The sequence below is a fragment of the Synchiropus splendidus genome, chromosome 6 (assembly GCF_027744825.2).
Source record: "Synchiropus splendidus isolate RoL2022-P1 chromosome 6, RoL_Sspl_1.0, whole genome shotgun sequence".
NCBI lineage: Eukaryota > Metazoa > Chordata > Actinopteri > Syngnathiformes > Callionymidae > Synchiropus > Synchiropus splendidus.
In genome coordinates, this window is record NC_071339.1 from 2582102 (window position 1) to 2609443 (window position 27342).

The following is a 27342-nucleotide window of genomic DNA, read 5'->3' on the forward strand; positions in this document are numbered from 1 at the left end:
TAAGTAGATTACCTTCTACTCTAGTGGAAGCTGGTCAGAATTCAGAGATGAGAGCAGGGAAAATGGTACACGCTTGAGTTCAGTCTATGTGGCTAATTTCATTGCAACTTTCAGACAATGAAAATGTGAAGTAAGCCAAGGTGAGATCCTCATGAGCTGCTGCTGCGCTTCCACAATTTCCTCTTCCTTCCTGTGAAAGTCTTTGAGCGCGGCAGGGCTCCAGATTGGACGCTCTCTCGCTGACCTCTGCTGTCATCAGTCACGGCTGTTGACTCTCCAATAATGAGCAACTGTCAGGACGTCTCTCTCCGCTACAAAACCCTGTCCTGTCAGTGCTGATTGGAAGGTACATATTTGCTCAGCAGCCTATTAAACAGCGCTCTCGCCCGCCACGACAGGGGATTATGGGAATATGAGTTCCCTGTCACAAAGGCTGACGGGAGCAGGACTTGGGCGAGCAGTACAAATATGGGATCTAAGATTGACTGGAAAAACCATAGCAACTAGAGAGCTCAGCCCTGAAGCGCAGCGTCTCCGCTCAAAGACCAAGTCAATACTTCTCTCCGCTTTTCTTTACCCTCCTTTCGCTCCTCTGCTGCTCTGCTTTCCCGTCTGAGTGGGAGAACAGAGAGAGAGAGAGGGGCACCTTCCCCGGGGCCGCATCATTCACCGCTCATGGTCCCAAAGGAAGCAGAGACAAACACAAAAGCAGCGGTCATTGCCATTCTCCACAGTCCCCCGCCACGCTGAAAGCCACATTTTAATCTTAAATGCCCCCTCCTCAGCTGGCCTCACCCTTCCCCACCCCCTGCGGACACCTCGAGTGGGAGGAGCCGTGGCCATACCTAAAAGACTCTTGAGGCGAGGTATTTTCCCTCAGTGATGAAGACTGAAGGATGGGGATTTTCATCTGACCGACTCAAGTTCGCATGGTAAACCTCCCAAGACATTTTCATGATTCTCACACCACCTCACTCAGCTCCTTTCCATGCAGAAAGGCAGTGGGTCTGAAGGTGACATGTCTCCTCATACGGCGGTATCACAACCGCTCACATTGCCTCACCGATCACATTGCCAAAAAGGTCGGCCAGAATATTGCTTAATATTAGTGACATCATCTGTTGACGCCACAATTTTTCATGACAATAATATATTTTACAATAATATGTACAGTATATATATTTTTTAGGTTTAATAATGAATTTATAACCATTAATCACAGACTAATATTTGATATTAGTTGGATTTGCACACACTGAAAAGTCTGGGTGAAAGCTGCAAAAAGAACCCAGAACAACTTTGTTTGTGCTTCTATCCTGAAGTTTTTTCTTTTTCTTTCTCGTTCCTCAGCCCAATCTCATACAGTCATCATGTTTTTTTGTGATGAGATCAAGTTGTGCAATGCAGAGCATAGGTTCCAGTGAAGGAATGTGATTAGTCTACCTTGTGTGCACCAATAAATAATTTATTTCCCACATCAATTAATCAAGATTAACATGCTGAAGTCGCAGTCCTATGCCTATCATCACTTGTCTTACCTTACTACTATCTAAATACAGGTGTAAAAACCTGCTAAGAAGAAGCAAGACTCATTTTTCTTACAGTAAAAATATTTATATGTGAAAATGCTTTATTGTTTTTTTCCTAGACAAAACATTTATTTAAGCTTTTATTAAATGATAAATAGATTTCCATATTTGCAGTGCACTCATCTGTCACACACAGATTGTCTCCTGAACAAGAGGCTATGAGGCACCAAAGCATCTTTTCATAATGACCTGACACTCATTGTTCAATGTTCCCCACTCATTCAAGAATTCAGTCTATCATCTTACCAAAGTTAACTGTCCTTATTTCAACCTTGTTATGAACATCAAGGATTGTTGTTTTGGATCGAATTAATGAGACTCGTAATGTTCCTTTAATTGAGGGCCAACTGGTTTTTATCCAAAAAGCAACAAGATTCCAATCCTTCATCAGTTCTGCTCCTGAAATCTGACAAGCCCATGTTATGATAGCCGCTGAATAGAAGATGTGCACGGAGGGGGTGTTGCCGGGAAACATCTTTATGATGCAAAGTGACTTCCTCACTTGACTCAAGCGTTACTTCCAGTGTTCTGGCCGGGCTGGGAAAGTGCTGCCTCGCCAGCTCCAGACATTCCTTTGCTGATTGAGTTGTTGTGATGTTTAAAGAGAGGAAGGCAGCAGACATTTAGCTCAGTCCGAGCTTCTCAGTAAAAACACAGACTCCTTCAGTCGTCACACCCCCTCGAGTCGCCCTGGCTCTCCTCCAGAAACACGGCCGTCAGTGCCGATTCTGGAGCCTGACTGAGATGACGCACTGAAGTAAAGATCACCGATTAGAGCGGCGGTCTGCTTACACCCACTGAACAAATTCAGTTTCCTATTTTTCGCCTGTGAAAGCACATGCCAGCTGTCTGTTATTATCAGAGCTTTCAGAGAATTAGAACGTCTCTCTCCGTGAGCTCAGCAGTCAATCAAACGAGTGAGCACATTGTCTGGAACCAAACATTCCACATCAAGTTCATGACACGTTGACAGCCTGTCTCCTGAATCCTACCTTGTTATAGTAGTGGACCTCGACGACGTGCCACTGGCCGTCGCTCACGCCTCCGGGAATAAAGGGGGAAACCGTGGTCTTGCTCTCACCTGCAAACAAGATGGGCGACTATTAGGCAACAGAGTCAGAGAATTGAAAAGTGAAAAACCATAAATAAAAGTCTTGCCAGCGGAGTATGTGAGCTGGATCTGCTCGTTGATGATTTCCATGGCAATGAAGTCGTGCTTCTCGTTGAAGCGGCCGTTGTAAAGCAACAGGCCATTGGGCTCTTTTGTGGCGAATCTGTAACACGGGAACAGTTAGGATTAAAGACAAATTCAACAAATGAGAGATAATGTCTTCAAAACTGCACTAAAAAAGAATCAACCACCAATCATCATTGCATTCTTATTCAGCAGTTTTTTACGAGGATACCACCGAAGCAACTAATTCAAACAAAACTGTATTACCTTTTAAAAATCTCAATTATATTCATGTTTAGATCTGCGAGCAGCATTCAGATGTTCAGGAGTCGACCCATTAATAGCGACCAGTAAGACCTCATCTCACATGCCAGAAGAGCAGGATGATCATGAGGAAGCATAGCGATGGAAAGTGGTGGGACAAGGATGGAATAAAAATATCTGTTTCACAAACCAACAATAGGGTCAACAAACATAGAACCAGTTGTTAAAGTAGCTGTTAGCGACAGGAGGGACGATTTATCATCATAAACATGCAGTTTGGAATAATGGCAAGTTAAAGGCAATTCATCCCTGCTGGCTGTCGGCAGTGTAACTTCACCCATAGGTTCACATTTCTGCTTATTTTTAAACCCGAGCGGAGCATCCTGCTGTGAACCGCCGCCCCTACATATTAATGTACACAACAAATCCTGAACCCTGTTCGTTGAAGATGCCTGTTATTAATCTTTATTTGGGCCTTACACTCGAAACCATCACTTTTACCTGTCGGTGGTGGTGCAAGGTTGTAAATGTGATCCAGAGTAAATGGGTCACTGGGATGTGTAGACACGAAAGGCCGACAGGATGTGATCATTACTAACACAACTGGGACCTATGAGTACACATCTGCTCTACGGTGTATTTTCTGCATCCCTTCTTCATTAGTCACATTAATGGCCGCTCAAATTAGCAAAGAAAACCGTGAGTGATAAAAATAAACACGTGAATGGAAAAGCAGCATTAAATTCTTCCATGAAAGCCACATCTTTCTTCCTGCTGGCTGATGTGAGGAGATGATCAGATTCCTGAAAATGCTTTCTAGCCAGAGGGGAGGATTGTCAACCCCCCCCCCACATCTAGTCTCTTAGGTGGGAAGATCTACAGTGTGCGATGCTGTTTGTGAAGTCTTCTTGAGCTAAAGAGGAGCCAGGGGGCACGGCACCGCTGACCTGTATACTGAGAGAAGTGATAATCACGACCTCTGAGGCAAGAGGAGGCTGATGTTGCCGCAGATAATGGAGACGGAGCACAGACAGAGCAGTCAGATGGATTCCACACATCCAGGACGAGAGTAATGATCCATACTCTTTTATGGAGCATCGTCCCTCCTTCCTTTGAGCTATGGACTTCAAGATTGCTCTGACTAGACCTCTCCACTATGAGAGTAATCAGCCGGAACTAAATGCTATGTCACATCAGCCATCAGTAAAAATAACAACCAGTCTGCTCTTCTATGAGATGTCACGCGATGCCATCGAGACATGGGGGCGTGCTGTGGAGCGGGGCATCTACTTTTCTCTCTGCATTTGTCTTCATTAGACAGGAGCTGCATCGGTAAGATATATACACGTGTACACATTTACTTTTTTCCAACGCTCATAATAAATAATCATGGAAAATTTCAGGTTGATCCTATGTTTATGGATGGTACGGTCAACTTTTGCTGATGATCGCACAGTCAGTTTGTAGCTAACCTGCTCCTGAATGATATGACTCCTGAATGAATGAGATTGTTCATTATTATTATATTTGTTTTATTCACATTGTTGTCAGCGACTGTCCTGGTAGATGTAGTGCATTGAGATATGTTCTTAGTCATGTATTGTTTCAATCATTTTCAGATGAAACCTTGTTGTTTGTTTAATGTAAAACGGTCTGTAGCATCATGACAGATGCTTCAGAAGCTGGTGTTTTGAAACAATCTGTTTAAGGAATTGAGAAGAATTGAGACTGAATGACATATAAAAAACAATCATATCACCTGGTCCTTCTTGTGCGCTGAACTATACAACCTTTGAACTCTGACCGGCCGCGATGAGGACAGGTTCAGAAATCATCGGAAGCATTATTAAATTGAGCAGACCCTGTAATTTCTGAGGAATCTCAACCTTAATTGCAGAACTAAGCGACGACAAGATGAAACCTAAAATTAGCCGTCACTCAGCATGAACAGGATCTGCTTCCTGAGCCCCTCGTCACAAACAGAAGCCCTTTCTGGGAGAAACCTGATCGGCCCAGGATCAGGTGACCACGCCTGCTTGTTCCCCTCACCTGCCTGCAGCTTTTGGTATCGGCACCTTTTACTTCACAGCTTCTCTGACCTGACGGTGAAATGTAGAGCACTTTCAAAACTGGTCGGAGCAGTTCTCCATCAAAAAAGACGGTCATCTGAACCTCGCTTAAAGAGGCCGAGTCCATAAAGCTCACAAGGGGGATTTGATATCCACCTGCAGCTATTGTGAGTGTCAACTGCTGCCCGGCTCATCTCCAGTGACAGAATCTGAGGTGAAAACGGCGAAACACATTCCCTCTGATAGCAAAAGAAGATCATAGTTGTTGTGACAGTCCTTAAACACAGCCGGCTGCTTTTATCGTTCATTACGTTTCAACTCGCAGTCAGACCCTGAAGCCTGATTCTCCCACTGGCCACCTGTCTACTGACTTTGACATGACACGATCTGACGACCAACAGACGGCAACGCCTGCGCAAAAAGACACAATTTGAAACTATTAAAAAAAAATCTATCCACTTAGCCGATGTGCTGAAAATCAACTGTTTCATGTTTTTTCAAAAATGCTGACGACAATGGTGAAAGATCTTCTGCAGCTCTCTGGGAAAGTGCCAGCATCAGCTTCTACATATTTAAGGTCAAATCATACTCTACAACACAAATTATGACTCTGGTTCTCCTACACTTTCAAGTGATTCATCACACAAACATTTTTGTTTTGATGTAAAATTGAGGATGAGCATTCAATAGTGTTAGATATTTTCCACTCATTTCATTTTACATTTTAAAATTCAGCTCACAATCAGTGGCATATGGAAACCCAGCTTTACAGAACATAATCATACATTATATGAATAACAGGTGGCTTGATATCATACTTTTAAAACGAATATTCAGTCCAGACCTGCAGTGTGTGGAAGCAGTGTGTGTCCGTCTGACTCCATCACTGCTATTATGCACCATTAGGTTACATAAATATGAGGTGGGCTGAATACTTGAGAGAGTGTGGGGGTGGACATGTGTCAGGACAGGTGTATTGCAGGTAGGCAGGGGTTCTTACGTGAGCGAGAGAGTGAAGTGGAAGCGCTGGCGGAGGCCCTTGAAGGTCAGGAAGGAGTGTGGGGGGAAGTTGCGGGTGGTCATCTCACAGTAGGGCTTCTCGTATCCCCCCAGAGGACATTCGCACTTAAACCCTCCAACCAGCAGGTTGACACACTGACCTCCGTTTTTACAGACGCCTGGTGCGCAGCGGCCGGAGCGGGACGACAGCTCGCAGCGCTCTCCTAAAAGATGGAGAAGGGAAGAAAATGGTGAAGGGACATGAGGATAAATGGTCTCCCTGACAAGCAGATTCACCCGCCCCCTAGCACTCAGCCTCTATATGTCACCATTAGATTCACTTTACATCTGCCAATGGCTGAATATCATTCATAAATGCAAAGATGTCAACATAATATGCACAAATAAATAGCAATCTTAATAGTTTGTTTTTCATCTCTCACATCTGCCATGTTTCTTGGGACAGTTCAAGTTAAACACTCAACAGTCCACTAAACATTGCTTGCTTCTGGAGCATCAAGGGGTTGAATCTGTTCCAAGTGTGGTCAAATGGGGGATGGGAATTGGGTCAGAAAGTACATAAGACTAGTGCCAAAGACCAGTGGAGACTCTGTGGCGACCTGCACAAAGAGTAGAAGCAAAAATCGCCCGGCTCCTTTACAGTCCAGTGGCCTTTCACTAATGTGGTTCAAAAGAAACGTCAACTATGAAAATTGCATTATTATTAAAATTAATACAAGTAATAAAGCAGATAACCATAGGAACACAAATGGAACAATAAAAAGCTATAAAGACAATGGACATTTCTCAACACACTATAATTTAAAAAACACATTTAAAAATACCAGCTCATCGCTCAGTGCTAAAATACACTGAAGAGTAGGTTAAAAACCTTATTCATAATTCAGACACGTGTTATCACAAGTGCAGTTCAAATGGTGACCTGTGTGTTGACCTGCAGGCTAGAACCTAAAACCTTTGTCATGCTGCCGTCAAGCTCGTTATTAATTCAGCTTCTTGCTGTCAGAAATGAATTATTAGAGCTTCCTGTGGCAGCTGTCAAACGTCCAGTCAGATGTTTGTTGATGGCTCCACTATCTCAGAGACGCCTTGCTTCATGATGAAGTGTCCTGTTGTTGCATCCTGAGAAATTGCCTCACAGTGGAAGCACAGCCCTGCAGGACACTTGCACAGCAAGGTGCTGCCACTCTGCTGCCATGTCAACAGTCCTGCCATAAGCTCACAGAACACCCCCATCAATAATTCAAACCGGGATCCTGGGCTTTATTTGCGCTTCTTGATAAGTTCATCTCATTGACAACATCTATGTTTGCAGCTGGTGATCGACTGCAGCTGCACTGCTGGAGGTGAAACCTGCTCCTTTCAGTCAATAAATCACCACAGGTGAATAGACCTACATGTTATAATAACAACAACAATTTCATTGTTTATTGTATCGAACAATTGCATCTAATATAATACATGGAAAGGAGCACTTGATTGAGAGATCATGATCGGCCTGAGCCTCCTAATCTTATTCATGGGGAACAAAAGACCAATGCATTCAAATTATATGTGTAAACAAGAGTAAGTGGGCTGCAGAGTCGGAGGAGCATCACGGCTCCATAGGAGTGGGCGGATCCCCGCAGACAGCAACAACACAGCTTCTGAACCACAATCACAGATGCAGTTTGTTGGTGGGAAGCTCAATATTTACCTCTAAAAAAACGCAATAAATAAATCTATAGAAATATATTTTTCATATTCATAAATCTAAGACTAAATATATTACTTTACTATTTTTCATTTTAGACGAATATTAAAGATTCAACAAATTTCTTTCAGGGTTGTTTTGTTTGAAACAGAAGCCTTTGTTGGCAAATCATTTGGATGATGTACTTACATGATATTGACGATGCAACTTCCACATAACCAACTTTTAAGTACAGGGTTATACTGTATTGCAACTTGACTGTTTCTGAGATTGTGTTGTTACTTGTTACACACAAATACACTACTTGCCTGTGTGGTCAAAAATAATTCAATTTTCTCCTGCTCCTGCCTCCAAGTCTCTTTGTTTCTCAAACACTACTCTGTCAAATGAATCGTATTCATGTTTGCTCCCACTCAGCCCATGAAACGGTTCCTTGGCCTTCCTGCTAATGCACTATAGAAGATGTTTTTATATCAAAGCACTCCCTTTTATCCACCTCCTGTGCAAACACAACTTAATGGCTCAGAGTGATTAATGTTCAAGACTGCATGACTTTTGTTAAACCACCAAAATGCATGCCTTTGCTGAGACAAGAATAGGTCACTCAAACGGGTCACGGATAATCTGGCTAAAACGTCTCTCCTACTATTCAACGCTCAATGTCTTATTCATGCTTATTTAATGATCAGAATAACTTGGCTGTCGAGCACCAGCGCTGCTCCAAAGATGAGTCCCACTTCAAGAGCAGGCCATTTTAATCACATTCATTCATTCATATCAGTGGTATTTAAACACAAACGTGTTCTTACCATTATGCAGACATGAGGTGAGGACAGAGACTGAGAGCGGTTTAAAAAAATGCCAGTGAATGACACTTCCAAAAATCTTTGCACAGAAAAAAAGTTTGATTCTTGGCATGAGTTTGACCAACGACTCGCTGTTTTTAAAGATTAATAATCCTGTCTTCCAAATTCTCCTCCGCACAGATGGCGCACACTAGTCCACCACACACATGCAGGCATCACTAACACGTAGAGCTTCACAAGTCTCCATCTCACTGTGTGAGGCGCACAACCCCAACTCTACATTCACTTCATGCCCAAACACAATGTTAGACCAGAGTGCAGCCTGTGAGAGAGGGCTCACAACTGAGAACATGCTTACACTACGTGATAACCAGGACACTCTAGCATTGTCGACAAGAGCCTGCACAGGTACAAAACCCTCTGCTGAGTGGAGATAGAAGTTCGAGAAAATGCACCCACTCAGGCTCTGCACACTCGCATTAGAAGCACCTATAGCTCAGCTCAGACACCCACAGCATACATGAGAGCCACTCCACGAGGAAGCAGCCCACACACTGGGATATCGACACCATTGCACTCTTTATAAATAGCAGCATTAATACAAAGAGAAACTTAGACTATAGACTGCTATAATGTAGCTCAGACCATTAGTGAGTGTCAACGGCACGTTCACTTAACAGAGGAATATTTTTTTTAAAGGTTGCGAGAAGTCAAACAGTCACCTTTGACTGGTGGCAACAAACTCATTGACTCAATATATACATGGAGATTCTACCACACACAGTGCTTCTGAAGGATAATGTTTGTAATGCCGGGCCATTAATGTATGAAAAGAGCTGTAGCTACTTCATTCTAACGACTGGTATATTTATGGAATGATATAACTAGGGCTGCAACTAACTACAACATGTACTGGTTGAGGGCCACGGCAACATGATGTCTGTGTGGTCAATAGAATAGAAATGAATATAAATAAAAATAATTAATATTTGTCCATTGTAATTTTAATTGTTCAAAATGAAAGGTATGTGTCCGTTAAATGGTCCCATATTTCCACGTTTCGCCGTTTCTAGCCATTTCAATTCATTCTGCAGATTGTGCTAAGAAAACGATGACGTCACGAATGGGCAACTAATGAACCTGTCTGCCACTAATTAATTGGCAGATTATTCCAGCCCTAAATAAAACATTAGCATTTTACTGTAAATGTTTCCCACATTCATGTTCGCTCCTGGCTGAGGCTTCCTCTGTCTTTTCATTAAAAATGGACGCCACTACTAAAAGTCGAGCAGCTCAGAGTCATCAATAAGTTAACACGCTTTAAATACGCCCAAAAACTACATATGAAGTCAAACGGAGGCTCAAACAAGCAGCTGAAACTCTACAGCACTTTAAAAAGTTTGACCCACTTAACCTCCAAAGATGAAAGTGGTAGGAAGCAGCTACCAAATATTCAGCTTGCACTTAGTCGGCATGCATTAGCATAACTTAGTCCCACTCGAAACTTCCTCCTTTAAACTCTCTTTAATGACTTTGCGACTTAATCTAAACCTTTCAGGGTGTGAATGAGGATTTTGGTCACTGTTTGGCAAGCCTGCAGATCCTGTTAACAGGAGCCATATCATTATTATTGATAACTAAAACTTCCGTAACGCAATACCAGCACAATATAAACAATCATTCTGAGCATCGTTCTATTCTGCAGGGCAGATACAGCCACCTCCGTCGACAGTCTGATGAACAGCTTTCTTTTACTCCAAGTTTTATGCACACGAAAAGAACAATCAGTCATTTGTCTGTTCAAATTAAAGGTGAGCGGAAATGAGTCAGTACAGAAACAGGTTGATGATGTCATGGCTCCTCTTTAGGAGGCAGCAATGATTGACTGTTGGAGGCAGCCCACCTACAGTAGGTGGTGGATGTACAGGATATTTTAAAAACTACTGTTGACAAGAGGATGAGCTTCCTTAATAAAGGTAACGGAAAACAATTCTTGAATAAACGTCATGTATTGGTCACATTAAACTTTATTGTTATTGTGTTACCTCACACAGTTGCCTATACTGCATCACTAAATGATAAATGTCATTTATTATTCATAATAAACTGGGCACTGCGGATATCATGAAAGCATTTATCTTCAATACGGTACTAACTGAAAGTTGTGTCTCTCCAGCCTCTCCTCAACATTCAACTCGACTAGACAGACGGATCAATAGCTGATCCTGAGGAGTCTACAGCCATCATGATGATGATGCTGCCCAGAGTGAACAGCACAGATGAGCCATCAGAGCTCCCGAGGGAATGAGGGGGTTTATGCGCGTGGTTTGTGAGAAACAGCAGCCTGGTTCCTTTTCATGTCTGCTGTCAATGATAGCAGAGTTATGGATTGAGCCAGACTCTAGAATGAGGTGAAATACGTGCTCACCTGTGTAGTCCTCAAAGCACTCGCAGGTGTAGCCGCCCTCTTTGCTGCGACACACTCCGTGGGCTCCACAGGGTTTGGAGTAGCACAGGTCTATCTCCGTTTCACAGTAGTCTCCAGTGAAGCCAGTGGGACAGCGGCAGCGGAGCCCAGCGATGGGGTGAATGGGTCTGAAGAGGATGGTGTCGGACGCAACGAACGGCGCCAAGCTGTCGAACTTGAGCACGGACACGCACTTCATGTAGTTCTCGCACGGCTCTCGCAGGCAGATGTTGTCATCAAAGGGAAGGACTTCTTGAGAGGAGATCTGAGCCAGGAGGCTGCGGTTCAAGTAGAGTCTTTCCTGGAGTTCCTCAGAGCCAAAGTACTCTCCACTGCTCCCGTCCACACCTCTCCTGCTCCTGTCTCTGTTCTGTCCGAGGCGGGTGGGCGGCTGGTGCTCCAGCGTTGGGACAGCCACAGACAGGCTGACATTGAGGATCCGAGCGCTGACATCCGTGTCGTCCTGGATGTTAAAGATGACGACATCTTCCGGAGCAGCTGAGAGGACCCGAGCAACGCCGTCCAAAAACTGAGCCAGTAGCAGCGACAGGAAGTGCTCCTGCGAGGTGTTGGCGAGCCGGAGAGTGATGCTGTTGGACAACATCTCGTCTGTGATGATGGTGACCTGAAGGAGGCACTGGGCAGAGACAGAGTGGAGGCCGTCTGGGAACAAAATGAACAAATAGTTAGTGTCATCAATATTTTTCACGTGTTTTGGATGGAGGGGTTTCTATGCATTATTGATACATGTTATGAAAAAAATCAAAGGAATACTTAACGACACTTGAGTCATTTGTTATTCTGATCATCATTATTAATATTTTAGTCATAAAGCATGCAAAATAGCAGTTTTGAAAACCAGCATCCAGCCTCCAGTGACTTTGTTGATGATGGTGTCACTTAAATACTGTGAATTACGATATGAGTCACTTAAAAATAGATGCACGTTTTGGACAGCACTGGGTTCTAATGCATCACTGACAAAAGAGACTTGTCTTAATCAAATGATGGGGTATTATTAATCCATCAGCCCTCTATTGAAATAGTAGCATATTTTTATAGGGATGATGGAAGTTGTCACACGTGGGTTAAATACTCTTCTCATTCATAAAACTCTGGTGGTGCTTTAAATGCTATCTCATTCTACTCATTAAGTTATTAAGTCATGTCGCAACAATACAGCATCATATTTTTTAATTTCATGCGAAAATCAGGGTCAGGAGGAACAAGCTGCTCTGACTAGTCCAATCACCAATTTCACGCCTTATTCACGCTTTCTTTTGTTGAGGCCAGAGGGCAAGAATCTCCTTCATTATGAATGTATTAATGCAACAGAGAGAAGCCCCCAGTGGCCGATTCAACAGCTGAAGCACTATTGTTTTATCCTTCCGCACAGAGATATTATTATTTTCTATCTATGTATAACAATATTTCTGGTACATGTTGACTGAGTTCATAACATTTTGTTATTATTTTCACCCATTCTGCAGCATAACAATTGGTGGGGTTGAACATTCAGCTCTTTCAAATATTTGTTTACAGAATGAGACAGTCTTTTAGATGTTTTGCATCTAAGGTCACAGTTGCAGACAAGCCTCGTAGGATCCCTGCTGACCGTAGAAAACCAACTCTATCGACGGAAATGTTTCATGAAAAAGAGAGTGTCTGCGTCTCCCTCCAAAATTATCAATGGGACACTTTGTCTGAGAGGTCTGGACACGGTCCAGGGAGCAGAACCTGCAAGCAGGCACCACACAAACAAACAGCACGGCCCAAAGTTACCAGTCCCGCTCTGGCACTGGGGGAGTTTAAACACACAGCGCCAAGATGAGGGCGAGAGAGGGAGGAGGTCAGGGAGGAAGTGAAACAGAAGCATGTTCGACACGGTCCTAATCCTTCTGTTTGCAGGCGAGAGCTCCGAGCGCAGTGATAATACAGGGCCTTAACAGAGGAAGTGAAGCAAAATCAAAGCACAGACACAAGTGGGGTCGCTCTCCTCCTATTCACACTTTACTGTAAGCACACACACTCCGGTAAACACACTGCCACCTGTGTCCACACTGAACCACATGCTCGAGGAATTGAGCGTCTGGTCAGACACTGACAGAACAGCTGAACTGATTTGGGAAATCTACTTCAACTAAACCATTTTCCTCCAATAAAACCACTGTGACCCAGAGACACTTCTGAAACTTTTTCTTCAGAATCCAAAAGTAAGGGTCCTGCTTCCCCCAGCCAAGGAGAGACGTGCTATTACACTCAGCTGTTGGTAGCTAATACATTTAAATCACTTAATTCTCATCTCTGGATTCCCATGAACCCATAGCTTTCTGGTAACCATCAGGTTCATTAGATTGGGCAGCCTAAGCCAACAACAGACCCCACATTTGTAAACATATTTGTATCCCTAAACCAACAACCAATTCAGGCCCACACACCGAACTAAAAAGGTTCATGCAAGCCGTCAATGATCTGACAGCTTTATTTATTATGACTGGGGTCACAGAAGGACCACAGTTGTTATTACCTGTCACAGCGTTGTCACTAACAGTTTACTTACTTTGGACACTGTGGTCTTTTTCTGTGACGACAATCCAACAACAGTCTTCTCTTCTGAACTACCTCCTTCAGTTCTCTCTTCATCCATTTAAGTCCATTTATAAATGATAGTCTTGAGCAAGAGAAGCCAGGAAAAAAAAAGGTTCTCACTGAAAACAGGCCTCTTAAAGGTTAGTCCATGTATAAGGACAGACGTCTCCTTAATTATATCCTCTGCCAGTTTACATTCTTGGACGGTAGCTCAGGCAGAGCTCCAGGCGTGGATGCAGCGCTGGGAAACTGAGCACAAGCAGAATCTCCTCTGAAAGGACCAGACCATCCTTCAAAGCGACATTCTCCATGCAGGGATTCTCCCCTCTGGAATGGAGGGTAAGCTGGGCATTCGGGGCCAAAAAGGAGTAAAAGAGGGATGTTTAGTTGGTAGCAGGAAAATGTGCCAGCTTTGGAGTGTGACGCTACTTTCAGTTCAAACCCTTCTGGGCCTCAGGCAGCCAGGAATGCTCTCAGCTAGGAAGTGGCGCCAGGGAAAAGATTAAACACACACCGTGACTACAGGTCTGTCAGTGTGTGTGTTTTTATGCATGTCATTCATTTGTCTAAAAACACAAATGACCATGATTTTCAAAAATGATCCTGCCATATTTAAAACATGCATTTATCAGACGTTTGATTGTACACAGAACAGGAATTGTCCAGTCATTCTCTGGCTGCTTCCCAGTAGATTAAAAACACTGGATGATCAAGAGCCAAATAAATCTATGGCGACATTCAGGAATACAGTGAAGCGTGCACACAGGTTGGCTCATGTTTTACAGCAATGAGACTCACACGGAATACGTTTGACTGCAGGCAGAATGTAAATTCTGATGTAAATGATCACGCAGACAGCAAAGTGCCACATTGATTCAAGCTCAATTCATAAATTTTTCTTTGACAGCAACAATTTATCTTTACGTTGGTCTAAATAGTTACAATGAGGGCCAATCATACTCAATACAAGTAGGATGCTCTTTTTAAATGCGCAGGGAGGTGCGAGTGCCGACCATAATTGATTTCTGGGAGAGACAAAACTGAGAGAATTTGCAAAAAAACAGCCCAATTAGACCACCAAGTCACCGTCCAAACTCCCTGTTGATTCCCAGAAAATGTCAACAGAGTCATGGTGGATAAAGATCAGAAGGAGTCCATGGCTAAATCACTGGGGACAGAGACATCATCCACAAGCCTGACCTATGTGGAGAAGCCCACAGCTGGCATGACATTTCATTACTTTCTTAGATGTGACTTACATTTTTAATAACCAGGAACAGGAAATGAAGGTTTGTATGTTGAAATAATGACAGAAGTCAGCAAAGTCAAAGGAATTGTTTTGTTGACATTTAGTCAACAGTAAAGTCTTTTACAATGAAATGTCGGGACCTGAATGGCAACAGAGAAAGCCACTGACATAACTGTCTAAAAATAAGTTTTAAAAAATCCTGCCATTAGTTGATGTATGCCAGCAAATATTATCATTAATAAATAACTTCAAAGTTTATACCACTTAGCTAACTTAAATGGATGGAGTAGGAAAATGTGTAAACAAACTGCAATGATGAAGAAGTCAACCACGGCTAACCAATTTAAGCACATCAAAACTACCAATTAATGTAGACTGAATCACATGTCTTTGAATCTCTCCACAACTATTGGTCACCAAATTGATGATGCAGACTGTTTGCAAAATGAGGCAAGAAAAATGACGATCATTATCATAATTTTAATTGCAAGTGCAGGTGCTGTATTTATACATTTACAGATAAAATGAAGGTTGGACAGTAATATTGAGTGAATATCACACTACGGTGATTTGAATTTCTAATTTACATGACGCTGTGCCACAGTTTCGGCAGCATCACAGCTATGCCTTTAAAGGTTTTTAAAGAGATCCTATTATTCAGAGACCCAGAGAGACAAAAGGTCTGTCTGCAATCTTGAGGAGCTTAATGTTCACATGTTCCTCAGAGCTTTCTTGATCGTCTCCAGAGTTCTGCAACACTTTTCCCAAACATTCCAACTTCGATCAATAAATCTTTCTGTGTTGTTGCTGTTGTCGCTGCTTCTTTGTCCAGTGTTGGTGGTCCATAATGTTTGACTTTAACAGGTACTTTTGCAACCTATAAATTGCAGTATTGGAGTTTTATCACGAGAGGACTATTTTTCCCCCAAAACAGTGGTAGTTAAATCTGTTTATCGAAGCTCAATATAATATGCAAGCTCAGAAATGTGTTCTGAAATAAAAACACATAGGTTTTACTTATAAACTTATAAAATACAAAAAAATTGCAGTGCTATTTAAACTAGCGTAAATCAGAGAGCCGTCCCTCAGAGCCGCCTGTGGAAGTGTGTCACGTTTGAGGGGATCTCTGGAAGTAAAGCTGAGAGGAAACTGTCTCAGAAATTCATCATCACTACATTTAGATACGGACAGCACAAGCCAATTGCTAACCACATCAAAGGGAGCAGAGCTGGGGTCCCACTTCCAACATCAATAAAAGGATCATAAATTAAAAATCGCGTTGGATGCATGAGGCCTTTGAATTTGTTTGCATTTTGCAGTGTTCACAGATCCGACCCGTGAGAAAAGCTGCACAAACATAGATGTTTTTAATCAGTTTGTGCTTACAAAATGAGCGTGGATGGGTTTTATTTCCTGTGGGACGGTAGTCAGTGATGAAATTGGAGGCAGCAAACATCTAAACATGCGGCAAGAGTCAACTTTAAAGTTTAAAAGTTCTTACGTCAAGTCTTAAAAGTATTTTTTTCAGTGGTACCAACAACAACATGAAAGGAAAAAAGCATCACCCAAGCGATTCACAGACACTACTTCTCCTTGTACGTCTTTTGAATTCATGTTTTTGAGGGAGATTTTCAGTGTGCAAGTTACCCTCATGTTAACACCATTGCTTGTTACATCAACCATCAATCCAACAATTTCAATTCAAATGAGCACTTACATGCATGCGTGCAGGACAGAGGCTGCTGAAATAGCAGCTCAGCAGCCGACAGAGTAATTACAACTTAACAGTATGCCCTTGGAATCAGAGGAGTAATTACTCAGTCAGTGTGACATAGTGTGAGAGGCACGTTTTCCGAAGCACAGCTGACATGTTTACAGCCACTCTGACACACACCAACTTCAGATTAGCTGCAGCCAATCATCAGAGAGAACTAGTACTTGTTATTCCTCTGACTAGGACTGGTTAATTCTGAGAGAAGCCTGAGAGCTGTTTTAGGGATGCCTCAAGGTGAAATGACCTGTCGTGGTTTCAGTTCAGTACGTCCGGATTTAAGGAAAAGAATAGCACTAACCGACGTTCTTGAAGTAAAGGTTATCTCGTACTGATGTTTATCATGTCCTGAATAGCACTCATCAGAAAAGTGGCTGTTCGAGAGCATTATTTTAAAAAACAAGAGGAATTAAAGTTGTTTCTGGTGCAGGAGAAATGGAGGCTGGATTTTTGGTGAGGTCACAAGTTGTGTCATTTATATCTGAGGCGCTGACATTAAAAACAAATAACTACAATGCAGTACTACTCTACCGAGAGGAACACTGCTAGAAGGGTTGAATTCTATATGCAAGTTTGAAGTGACACTTAAAATAATCTGGGGAGCTATCACAGAACGGAGTAAATGAGGCTGAGAGACAGAAACAACAGAGGATCATCGTGACGTCCCTTGCGCCAGCGCTGTACTCAAAGACCAGAAACAAGCTGATCAGTTTTCTCCTTCATTAAAACCAAGTGCTCTCTGCATGACTCAAACGCTCACGTCCTGGTGATCAAAAGCGCCTTCAAGTAAAATGTAGCAGTGGAGCAGCTGCTTGAATTAACCGGGACTAAAAGGTGAAACACTTGATGCTCTGAAAGGAGACTGATAACTGGATGGAGGGGGGAGTGAACTCAATAAAGACGGGGACAGTTTTTTCATTTCATTACGGCCCAAACCCCCTCTCTTAAGCCTCTCTTCCTGACCCCCCACTAGACAAGCAACCACTGAAACAGGCCCCCCCTCACCAACACTCCCTCCTCATTAATACTCCAATAACCCCTGCTGGGGCTCGGCCCACCTAAACCAGAGTGGCAAAGCTTAACATCATGCTTCAACTTCTCAAAGTCAAGGTTATACCAATGACCATCTTTATCTTCCGTGGCCAGTCTGCAGAACGTAATAACTGAAGGGATTATAATTTTCTACGGCTAATAGTGGCCAAGCAAGGTCAAACAGAAGAGTGAAAATAAATAAATAAACTCAAACATATGTTCACCTAATGATATGATTGAGAGTGTTGTCACTTTGATCCAGTTGTTGGGTCAATCATTTAAAAAAAATGTATGTACATGAGAAATCATTAGATCAAAGAGACACGGCCTCGAGGGCCACTTTGTGGACCATGACTGCAAATATCCGCTCCTTGTCAGATCATGTGAAATTCTCTTTTTTACAGCTGTTTTTTTCCGTTAGATGAAGGTATTGAAATTTAAAATGTTATGGATCTACATAGACAAAAAAGGAAATATCTTAATACTGTACCATTTATAAACATTAGAAATCACTTCATTGAAAATCTTAAAGTAATTTAAATAAATTGTCTTTTTTAGCCAGGGCAGCACAACGGCAGCAATTCAGGATAAAACATATAGGTTCAAAATGGCTGATATGTTGCAACAATTCCAAATCCACGCAAAACCTTCCCCCGACTCAGGAGCTCACGAGCAGATCTCACTCTGATGGGCAAATAAGCAGCACATGTGAACTCCTACGCAGCAGATTTGCTGTCATCTGTGACCGCACAATGTTGGTGCTGTTAAATCAGACAAAACAAATTACTCTGAATATTTTCAAGTGGCATTAGCACATGTTTATCCCTGCTTTGGGATTGCATTCCCAAAGAGGAGGAAAAAGAAACCAGGTTTCAGTTATGACTAGCTGTTTTCGATCAGAACGCGAAATCAAACTGGCAAATGAAACGAGGAAGATAAAGTTCCGTCACCAGAATGCATCAGCCTGCAGCAGAGCTGAATTTGGAACTGCACTCAGTACTGATGGCTGTGTGAACTGCTCAATGTCAAATCAAGGGTTTCAATCCGGAGACGTCAGAGCGAACACGTTTCCTCTCCTGATTGCTCTCCTCAGGAGGGAAGCTGACTACCAGGGCTCTTTCATTCTCATTTCTGGAACTCACACAGTTTTCCCAAACGCTTCCAGGCTCTATCTGAACACACAGATTCCATGGATTCTTCTCCTATAGAGAAGCACATTTGGAGCCAGAGAAAAGCATCTGAACCCATCCAATCAGAACATTAGCATTTCAAAGGAAAACTGCTGTCAGCGCGATGGTAAAGGGACATTAGCATGCAGGGACGTGACCGAGCGTGAGGCTGGACTCAAACTTACAAACAGACATTTGATTGGGACAGAAGATTGTGTGTCCTGCAGCACAATTACAAGGTTGCTTATTTATTGACAGGCATGAATAGGCGTTTCTCTCAACAGCAGACAGCACTCACAAATGGAAATCTGTGGCTAATTTGGTTTCAGTAAAGCGAGTCAAATCATCTTGCAATGACTATGTGAATCCAAAAAGAACCAAATGCAGTGTTACGAGTCAACAATGCCGCTTTCAACGTATGAAACGGTTACAACACGCCGGACGTTCAGGTTCACTGCAGTCACAGTCTGACAGTTTGAAACCAGGTCAGTGTGAAATCTCAGTTGGATCATAAATAAGCTCAATGTAGCGTAACAATAACAACCGTTTTACTAAGCAGACTCTGACACGTTCAATTGGTTAGTTGTGGCTTTTCAACGCTCAGGCGCACATAGGAATAAAGGCCGATTCAGTCAGCTGAAGGCGACAGCAATGAAGGTTCAATGGCACTCACAACACAATTCAACACACTCCACAGTCAAGCAGTTATCCAGGGACACATTATGAATATCATATCTGCCATTTCCAAATGAATATCTGATGTTTTTCAACCACACAGGGAGAAATAATTTGACATCAACATGAGAAGACAGATCCTGAAGGATCACCAGGCTACTACATTCTGCGGTCATATACACTGCAATCAGAGCACAGTCACATGGCTAACAACAAAACACAACTTTAGGCAGAGGTGGCTGGTCGATAGGGGACGTTGGGTCACTGACCTACACCTCATAATACCAGCATGAAGCCAAACGGCATACTTGTTTACGTTAATAACTTTGAGTAACACTGTGTTCACACTACAAAATGTCACCTATAAAATACGACTCTCCATATTTTGGTGAAAGTTTCCTGTCCGTAACATACTGCTGGTGGGACAATGAAAAAGTGCCCATTCAGCACAGCTGCTCTGCCAATCACAGGCATGAAATGGACACATGGCACCAGATATCCATTACGACAAAAGTGACGACAAAAGCAGAGCACATATTACGTGTTTCACAGGCCTCCTGAGCGGTCCTCCTTGACTGACGGTGAACGCGGTTACTGATCTGCAGATGTATAGATTTGTCTTCAACCACAGGGTTTCCACCAGGTTTGTTTTTAACTGTGGTGGAACACATGACCCCCCAGTTCATTCATATGCTTCGATGTTTCCACTTTGTTTTAATACGTTTGATCACATGAGATTTAATCTTTAAAAAGATGTGATTTTTCTGAAGGCGGGGCATCTCTCATTGAAGAAGTGGCAGTCCACCACACTCCTTTATACCTAGCAAAACCCTGAAGCACCTGAACTCAGGGTGTTATGTAGGGTGCTCGGTAGTTCTCACAATAAGATCAGAGGCTGTGATTTGCAATACAGTCAAACATCTGTTAGCTTGGTGGCTAAGTAACTTGCAGCTCACATAAGCTCTGTGGTGAGGTAATATTTCCATACTCCATGCATCTCTATACTTAACTATCTATCTAACATCCCTCCAATATAAAGAAAACAGTCTCCATCGCTCCCATCACTCATTCTGGACCTCGGAAGTTAAACTAGTCGATCCTTCAACATGATCGCCGGGTACACAGACACTAACCCACTGCAATTGGACTCGGTCGGTCTATTCTCTGCATGTAACCCTGGTTGGAGAGGGAGCACCTCACCACATGCTGATACAAACTGTGGTGTCAACAAACACTCCCCCTACACTGGACAAATCCCAGCAGAGAGGGCCCCTATGCCCATTGCGAAAAGCAATAATCTGCACCTTTGTTTCCTGCCAATTAAAAATACAACCAATTGTGTTATGAGAGAAGAACAATGTTTTTGATGGTCATATATGTCGTGAAAGTCAATTCCCAGACAGTCAAAGCTCTTAGGCATTAGCCAAGGTTTTGTTATCGAGGTTGTGCAGCCATGTACTAGCTGAGACTTAAATAATTCCCTGATGAACAGCAGGTCTGGTGAGACTCTTTAGGTCACAGTAACGGCGGCCCAAACAAGTGGACATGAGAGGGAGGGGGGTGCCGTTCCAGACGGAGCCCGCTTCCATTGTCTGCCGCAGCAGCGAACACAATGCAGGACAACACTGATATATTTGCGAGAGGAGCAGGGCTTCACCCCTGGAGAAACACCACCCTTAATCCCAAACACCTCGTCGCACAGATGATGTCATTACCCCTCCTCGCCGTTGCCCTGGTCCCACCTCATCTCTTCCCGACCTTTAGCGCAGCCATGTGCAGAGAAGCGCAAAGTGGATGCTCTGCTTGTGAGAAACAACCCTGGAGCAAGAAATTGGATAGTCTCTGAGCGCATCTGCTCAACAAATCAAAGAGCTTCAGGACACCAGTATCATATCAGAGGCCCTCTGAAGTACCAAACTCCAAGGAACTTTTATATCAGTAGGCCGACGTGTGCCAGGTCGGGAGTACAGGTCGGCAGAAAACCTTACAACGTGCTGGACAGAGGGGCATGGGGACAGTTGCTCTTTAGAACTTTATGTGCCTCCCCCACCCCCCTGCATCTTCACTCCACAAAAGGGACCTTACCCCTCGTCCCCACCCACAAGGAATTTCTCAGGCATTGCTGAGCTCACCATGACAACTGGTGCTTAACAAAGCATTTCTCTTAGGCATTCTTCCTTTCACAGAGCATAAGGGAGGGGGGGACAACAGTCAAAGAAGGGAGAGACAGAAGAGATGAGGGAGGGGGGTTCATAGTGGTAAAGAGGGAGGGAGGAGAAGCTTGAAATGATGGGAGGTAACAGAGGAGGGTGAAGAGGTGAGGGACCCTTAGTAGATAGGAGGAAAATAGGGGAATAGTGACAGGCAAACAAAAAAGGCGAAAGAGAAACAGGATCAAGGTGATAGGTGACATTTAAAAGAAGTAACATTGATACTAGCATTCCACACAAGCCAGCAAGTGTGACTAACGCCATCCTGGGAGGCGAGTTGGCTGTTAGCAATGAAAGAAGCTGCAGTGACTCCAGTCACACAAAACCCATCACAGCACTCGCAAGCTGTGACTTTGACTCTTGTGAACAGACTCCAGTCAACAGAAATTCATCAGGCATGAAGAAGGCAGGGACTCAGAGAAATGATGAAGAAGTGATGAGGAGGAGACAAGCAATCGCAGTCACCCAGCTGCGGTAACACACACAGAGGTTCGCACAAGCTAACACACTGGCCAAGCAGATGGGCGATCTACAGTTACGGTCCCAGAGAAAGTTCCTCTGCAGGCTGATTATAATTTTACAAGGCGATAACCAGATTACAGTTGCACTTAGTTGTGGTCGCTGCAGCTGGTGTCTGGGCTACGTTACATGGCGCGCTGACAAGACAATGACCACATTTAGTAATCGCAATTTGACTAATTACGACACATAACAAAGACAATTTAAGAGCCTTGTCCGCATCTTTTCTGATCCAATCTGTGCCCCGTCTATCCAAAACAATGTTGTGCGCATGGAGTTGTAAAGCTCACGCAAAGAGAGAGAGGAAGAAGAAGGTGGGGTGCAGCACAAACACAGCGAGCACAACGCGACACGTGTGGTCAGCACTTTGTGTGGTCACACTTGACAACAAATCCACAGCAAAGATGGAACCAAATGCTCCATGTATTCTCACCTAGTTGTGGTTTCAGACAATGGCTAAAAGCCCAATGCGGCACAGAACTCGAGTGAGTACAAGCGGCACTATGTGTGAGCGGGACCTTAGTCTAGACCTAGACTAAGCTACATATTCACACCTTACAGGCAACCTGAACAGTTACAATTAGCACTAAGGCAGAAACTAGCAACTATTTTGATGGTGGACCAGTCCCACTCGGCTGGTCAGCATGTGGTGCAAGCAGGTTGATGCACAAACCTGAGTGAAGCGTCGGAAATAGACATTTAAAAAGGGCAAAAATATAAATTGTAGTAAACACTTTGTAGTGTTTAATGGTGTTTAGAAACCCAGTATCTTTGATACTGATCAACAGTTGACAACAGACAAGTTGAGCAAATGTTGCATCTCACTTTAGTCTTCAATGTAATGTGCTCATTGTGGAATGTTGCCATATGTCTTGGGTCACCATGGTTTGCAGTGGTCCACCCATGACTAATTCAATAGCTGACTGTAATCCTCGCATTGATCTGAGTTTCCAAAATCTGAACACAGTCTGAACAAAATCTTAAAGCAGAATGAATGATAAGTCCCTCTCTATTTAACTGGAGGTTAATCAGAATATTTGGCACCATGGATAATATGAAATGTTTTTCTCCTTGAAGCACAAATCATCTTTTACCAAATTCCCTTCAATCTGCATTAATTTTTTTTAGGATTAACTGTTGACGTACATAATCTCTGATGGCCAGAAAACAGGCTGTCAAACAGCAAAGCTTGAATTCTATGTAGATTGCAACATTTTTGGTGAACTTTAAATCAACACCAAATTTAACTATGCGTTTTTAAAGACCATGCAGGCCACATTTGGCCCGCGGGCCACATGTTTGACAATAGAAATACAGCAGTTTGAATTTATTATAGTGAAGTTACATTATGGATGAAGCTTTCCTTGATAAAAATTCAGCTCAGTGAGTGGGAGGTCGGAGGGTTTAGCTCGGAAATTCCACATGATAGTTTAACCTTGAGACATTCTCTTTACGCTTCAAAACGGCCTGACAGTGTGTGTTAGAGGTGGAAAATACTACCTTCAACTTAGCAAATACTCTTAATCAGTTTATAATCTGGCCAGAAGGGGCACTGTAAGGAAGTCACAAATCACCAAACAACACCAAGACAAAGGACTGTTGAGGGAGTTTGGACTTAAGTATGTGATCATAATTTGGAACGTGTTATTAATGCATTAAACTCTCAATAACTACACCAGCGGTTACTGTTCTGGAACACACCTGAGCTAAGTACGCAGGAAGTGGGAACGTCCACGTGGGTCAGGAACTGATAGCCAGTATTAAACACAAAATCCTTCTTTACTGATTGACATACTCCTGCAATGAAGGGCCACATGATTTAGAATGAAACTGAATGAACAATGAGTCGAATTGCAACCTAAAAAATGTAGCTCAAATCGAAGTGAGAGGTTTCTAACAACACCCAGCCCCAGTGTGAGGCTTCTCCCCAGCCAGAATCCAGAGACAGAAAACACGCGTGTCCACCGAACAAACTGCATCACGTAAATCCCTTGAATGATCGGACATATCTTAACTTCTGCTTTGGCATTTGAAGCACGAGCCACCTGCGTGGAATTTCATTTCCACAAACGTCTCAGTGTCTTGGCGTAGACAACACTGGTTAGGAACTGTGTCACTGACCTCATGATGCAAAATATGCTCAGCATTTGAAACATCTGCTAAATTAGCCGAACTCTACCGACCACACGTCGGAGACAGATGCGAGGACCACACATCGAGGAATAAGGGGATCAGAAATGATTAGCTACACTCTTTGTAACTAAATTAGGTGAGCTTAGCGCTGAAGAGCAAGCTAGAATAAAATCTTTGCCATCCAATCCAAACAGCAATTTATGCAGGCTCACGCTTGCCTGGGAACAGTAGATGAGCTCCGAGTGTGTCAACACTGGCCTGATGGATCCAGGAAGCAAATGTAATCCCAGAGATGACAACCTGCCTCTATGCCTGCGGTGTGATCAGAATTCGTCTCATAATTTACCAGCACATACGAGCTCTGTCCGCAGCTATGAATAAATCTGATGCGACAAAGACGAGAAATACTGAATCTGTTGCGTCGGAGGATGAACAGACATCAAGAATACATTTGCTTTTTGTTGTCTGAGCTTGTCCTGCTTGCATATGTTCAAGGGATTCAACAAGCTTCCGACATGACTAACACAAACAAACAAGTGATGTTAGCTGAGCAGACTTACACAGCGGCAAAACTAGAGCAATCACCAAGCAGTTTCACAGACTTCAGTCGCTATTTTTGCCAAACCGAAAACCAATAAACATCTTTTGGAATGAACAAAACTGTGAACTTCACGTCGCCTACAACTAGGAAGAGACAAACACTGAGGGAGAGAGAAGGAACACCTTGACAGAAACAAGGTAAACCTCAAATCAGTGCCTCACTCAGGAGTCTGACGTTGTTTTGAATTCAGAAACAAGCATCTAATCTTGTCAACATGACATGATTAAGTTTTGCTTTTATTAACAAACATGGTTGTTTAAGTGGCTCTAATCGCTTTATTCAGCTGATGTTTTCAATCAATGTAATACAGTGCTTTTCTAGCTCAGTGGACAATTTGTAAACTTGAAATATCCGTAACTGGGTAAATAATATTTAAAAATGCATTAAAGCATTAGTGAGTTTAAAATCCACTTTATTTTTTAACATAATTTATAATTAGTTAAACGTAGCTGGTGACATTTAAAAATATAATTACAGTCTGGCAGTGACTCCCATTTAGACTGTGTCAGTATTTTCCCTGTGAGCACTCGCTCTCTTGAAATACATCATATAGATGCTATCAAGGATCATTAGAAAGTTTGTGTGTCCTTCTTAATGGAACTAGCTTTTGGATTGCACTTTTAAAACACCCCAAAGAATTTAGAGAGCCCGCTTCATACATTTGGAGTAGTATTAGTGTCAGTTAAAATCCTCTCCCCCCGTTAAGGGGTGCAAATGACTTACAAGCTCAAAGAAGATAATTATAATAAATAGTTATCTTCTATTTATTATAATTCAGTGAGACCCCATTGAGCACTACTTAATGTAAAAGCTCTGAATTGTTTGAATTGAAATAACTACATCAGCATTTCTAGATAGATGAGCACAGAACAAAGCAGTAATAGAAATTAGCAGCTGACTTCATACAAAGGCGCACATCTAAAACAGTCCACATAAAGAGCCTCCAGAACGCAGCGTAAAGAGAAGCATAAAAGGAAGTCTTGGGAGGTCCCCGAAGGAAGAAGCCTTTGAAAATTGGGGTCAGGAGAATATGAAGGAGGAGCGCAGGCTCACCCCCATCTCCTCCTCCAACTGCTCCAGTCTAATGACTTTCCTGCTCTTGAAAAATCTACTGTACTAACAAACACATTAAGCGTTTACACAACCATCCAGCGCCACTCTCCATCCCCATCTCCAGCAGGGGTATTGACACATATACCCAAGCAGGTGCTGGACGCCCAGTGTAGCACTCTAATTGGTCCTCGGTGGAGTCACAGCTGTTGCCCCAGACCACAACCTCTTATAAGCCCTGAATCGACAGCTTACTATTGTTCTCCAGAGAAGCACAGCCCCAATCCATCATAACAACCAGCCACGCTAACTGTACAGTATCTGCTTCACTGCCAAGTCAGGAACAATTGAGGGAGCAATGGAGCAGCAAAGATCGCCAAATCACTACAGGCTCATTTAAGCAACTAATGAAACCCCTAATTCCTGCCAACAAGTCTCTCTACCCAGTTGTTACTTTCGCTAGGGTTACACAGGGGTCAAGAGGACGGCTGAGTTACATTCACTGAGTTAAATAACTGACGGACACATTGAGCTTAGTTTCAAATAAAAGCCTTAATGTCACATGTTCTGAGGCAAGTGAATGAGCAGAACTCAGCATGTTGGATTAAGCATTAACCATCTTTTGCAAAAATTCTTAGCGTCAAAAAGACGGTCTTGGGGAGTAGTGACACGCATGAAAACTAATGTTGAGTCAATATCAAACTGTTGGAGGTAATATCTGACAACCAGCTCATGAATAGAAATGACTTTTATCCAAGTGTGTTTTCTGTGGTGGATTAAAAGTGAACGTGGTATCTAAAATAAAAACCCCATTATCTTAACGGAGGCGCCTGGCGAAATCACATCGTAAATTGCCACAGTACTACTTACCAGCTATTTATCATGATTGATATCAATATAATACTAATACTTTGCTTCTTATTTTGGTGTAATTTGTGAGGGACACTGTATCTGCACTTCAGATAGTGATTAATGAATATCAATAATACTGACTGGAGTTGACAGAATTTTGACTTCCATCCATCATGCCCTTCCTCTGATTTTATCTCAGAATGATACAAACACAGACAAAAAAGGCACAAGTCTACACAGTGTTTCATTACACTGATACTAAGTTGTGTAGAAATTTCCGCTCACTCCATGGAAAGTACTTGGTAAATGAGAAGATGATGTGTTAACAATGAGCTGCTGTAAATAAAGTTGATCTCTAACACGTGAGGGTTGAAGGATTGAGATTCTCCCTCACATTAACATGACTTATT

At 42.9% G+C, this 27342-nt stretch overlaps 1 protein-coding gene across 2 annotated transcripts in view; it reads right to left on the reverse strand.

The window, feature by feature from the left end:
• The window catches only part of celsr2 (cadherin, EGF LAG seven-pass G-type receptor 2), a 43985-nt gene that overhangs the window by 12601 nt on the left and 4042 nt on the right, over positions 1 to 27342 (reverse strand). For both annotated transcript variants that reach the window (XM_053868002.1, XM_053868001.1), the window contains exons 2-5: positions 11044 to 11745; positions 6097 to 6319; positions 2748 to 2863; positions 2582 to 2670 (exon numbers count right to left, since the gene is read on the reverse strand). In XM_053868002.1, the coding sequence (XP_053723977.1) occupies positions 2582 to 2670; positions 2748 to 2863; positions 6097 to 6319; positions 11044 to 11745 (1130 nt within the window). The remainder of the gene's footprint in view (positions 1 to 2581; positions 2671 to 2747; positions 2864 to 6096; positions 6320 to 11043; positions 11746 to 27342) is intronic.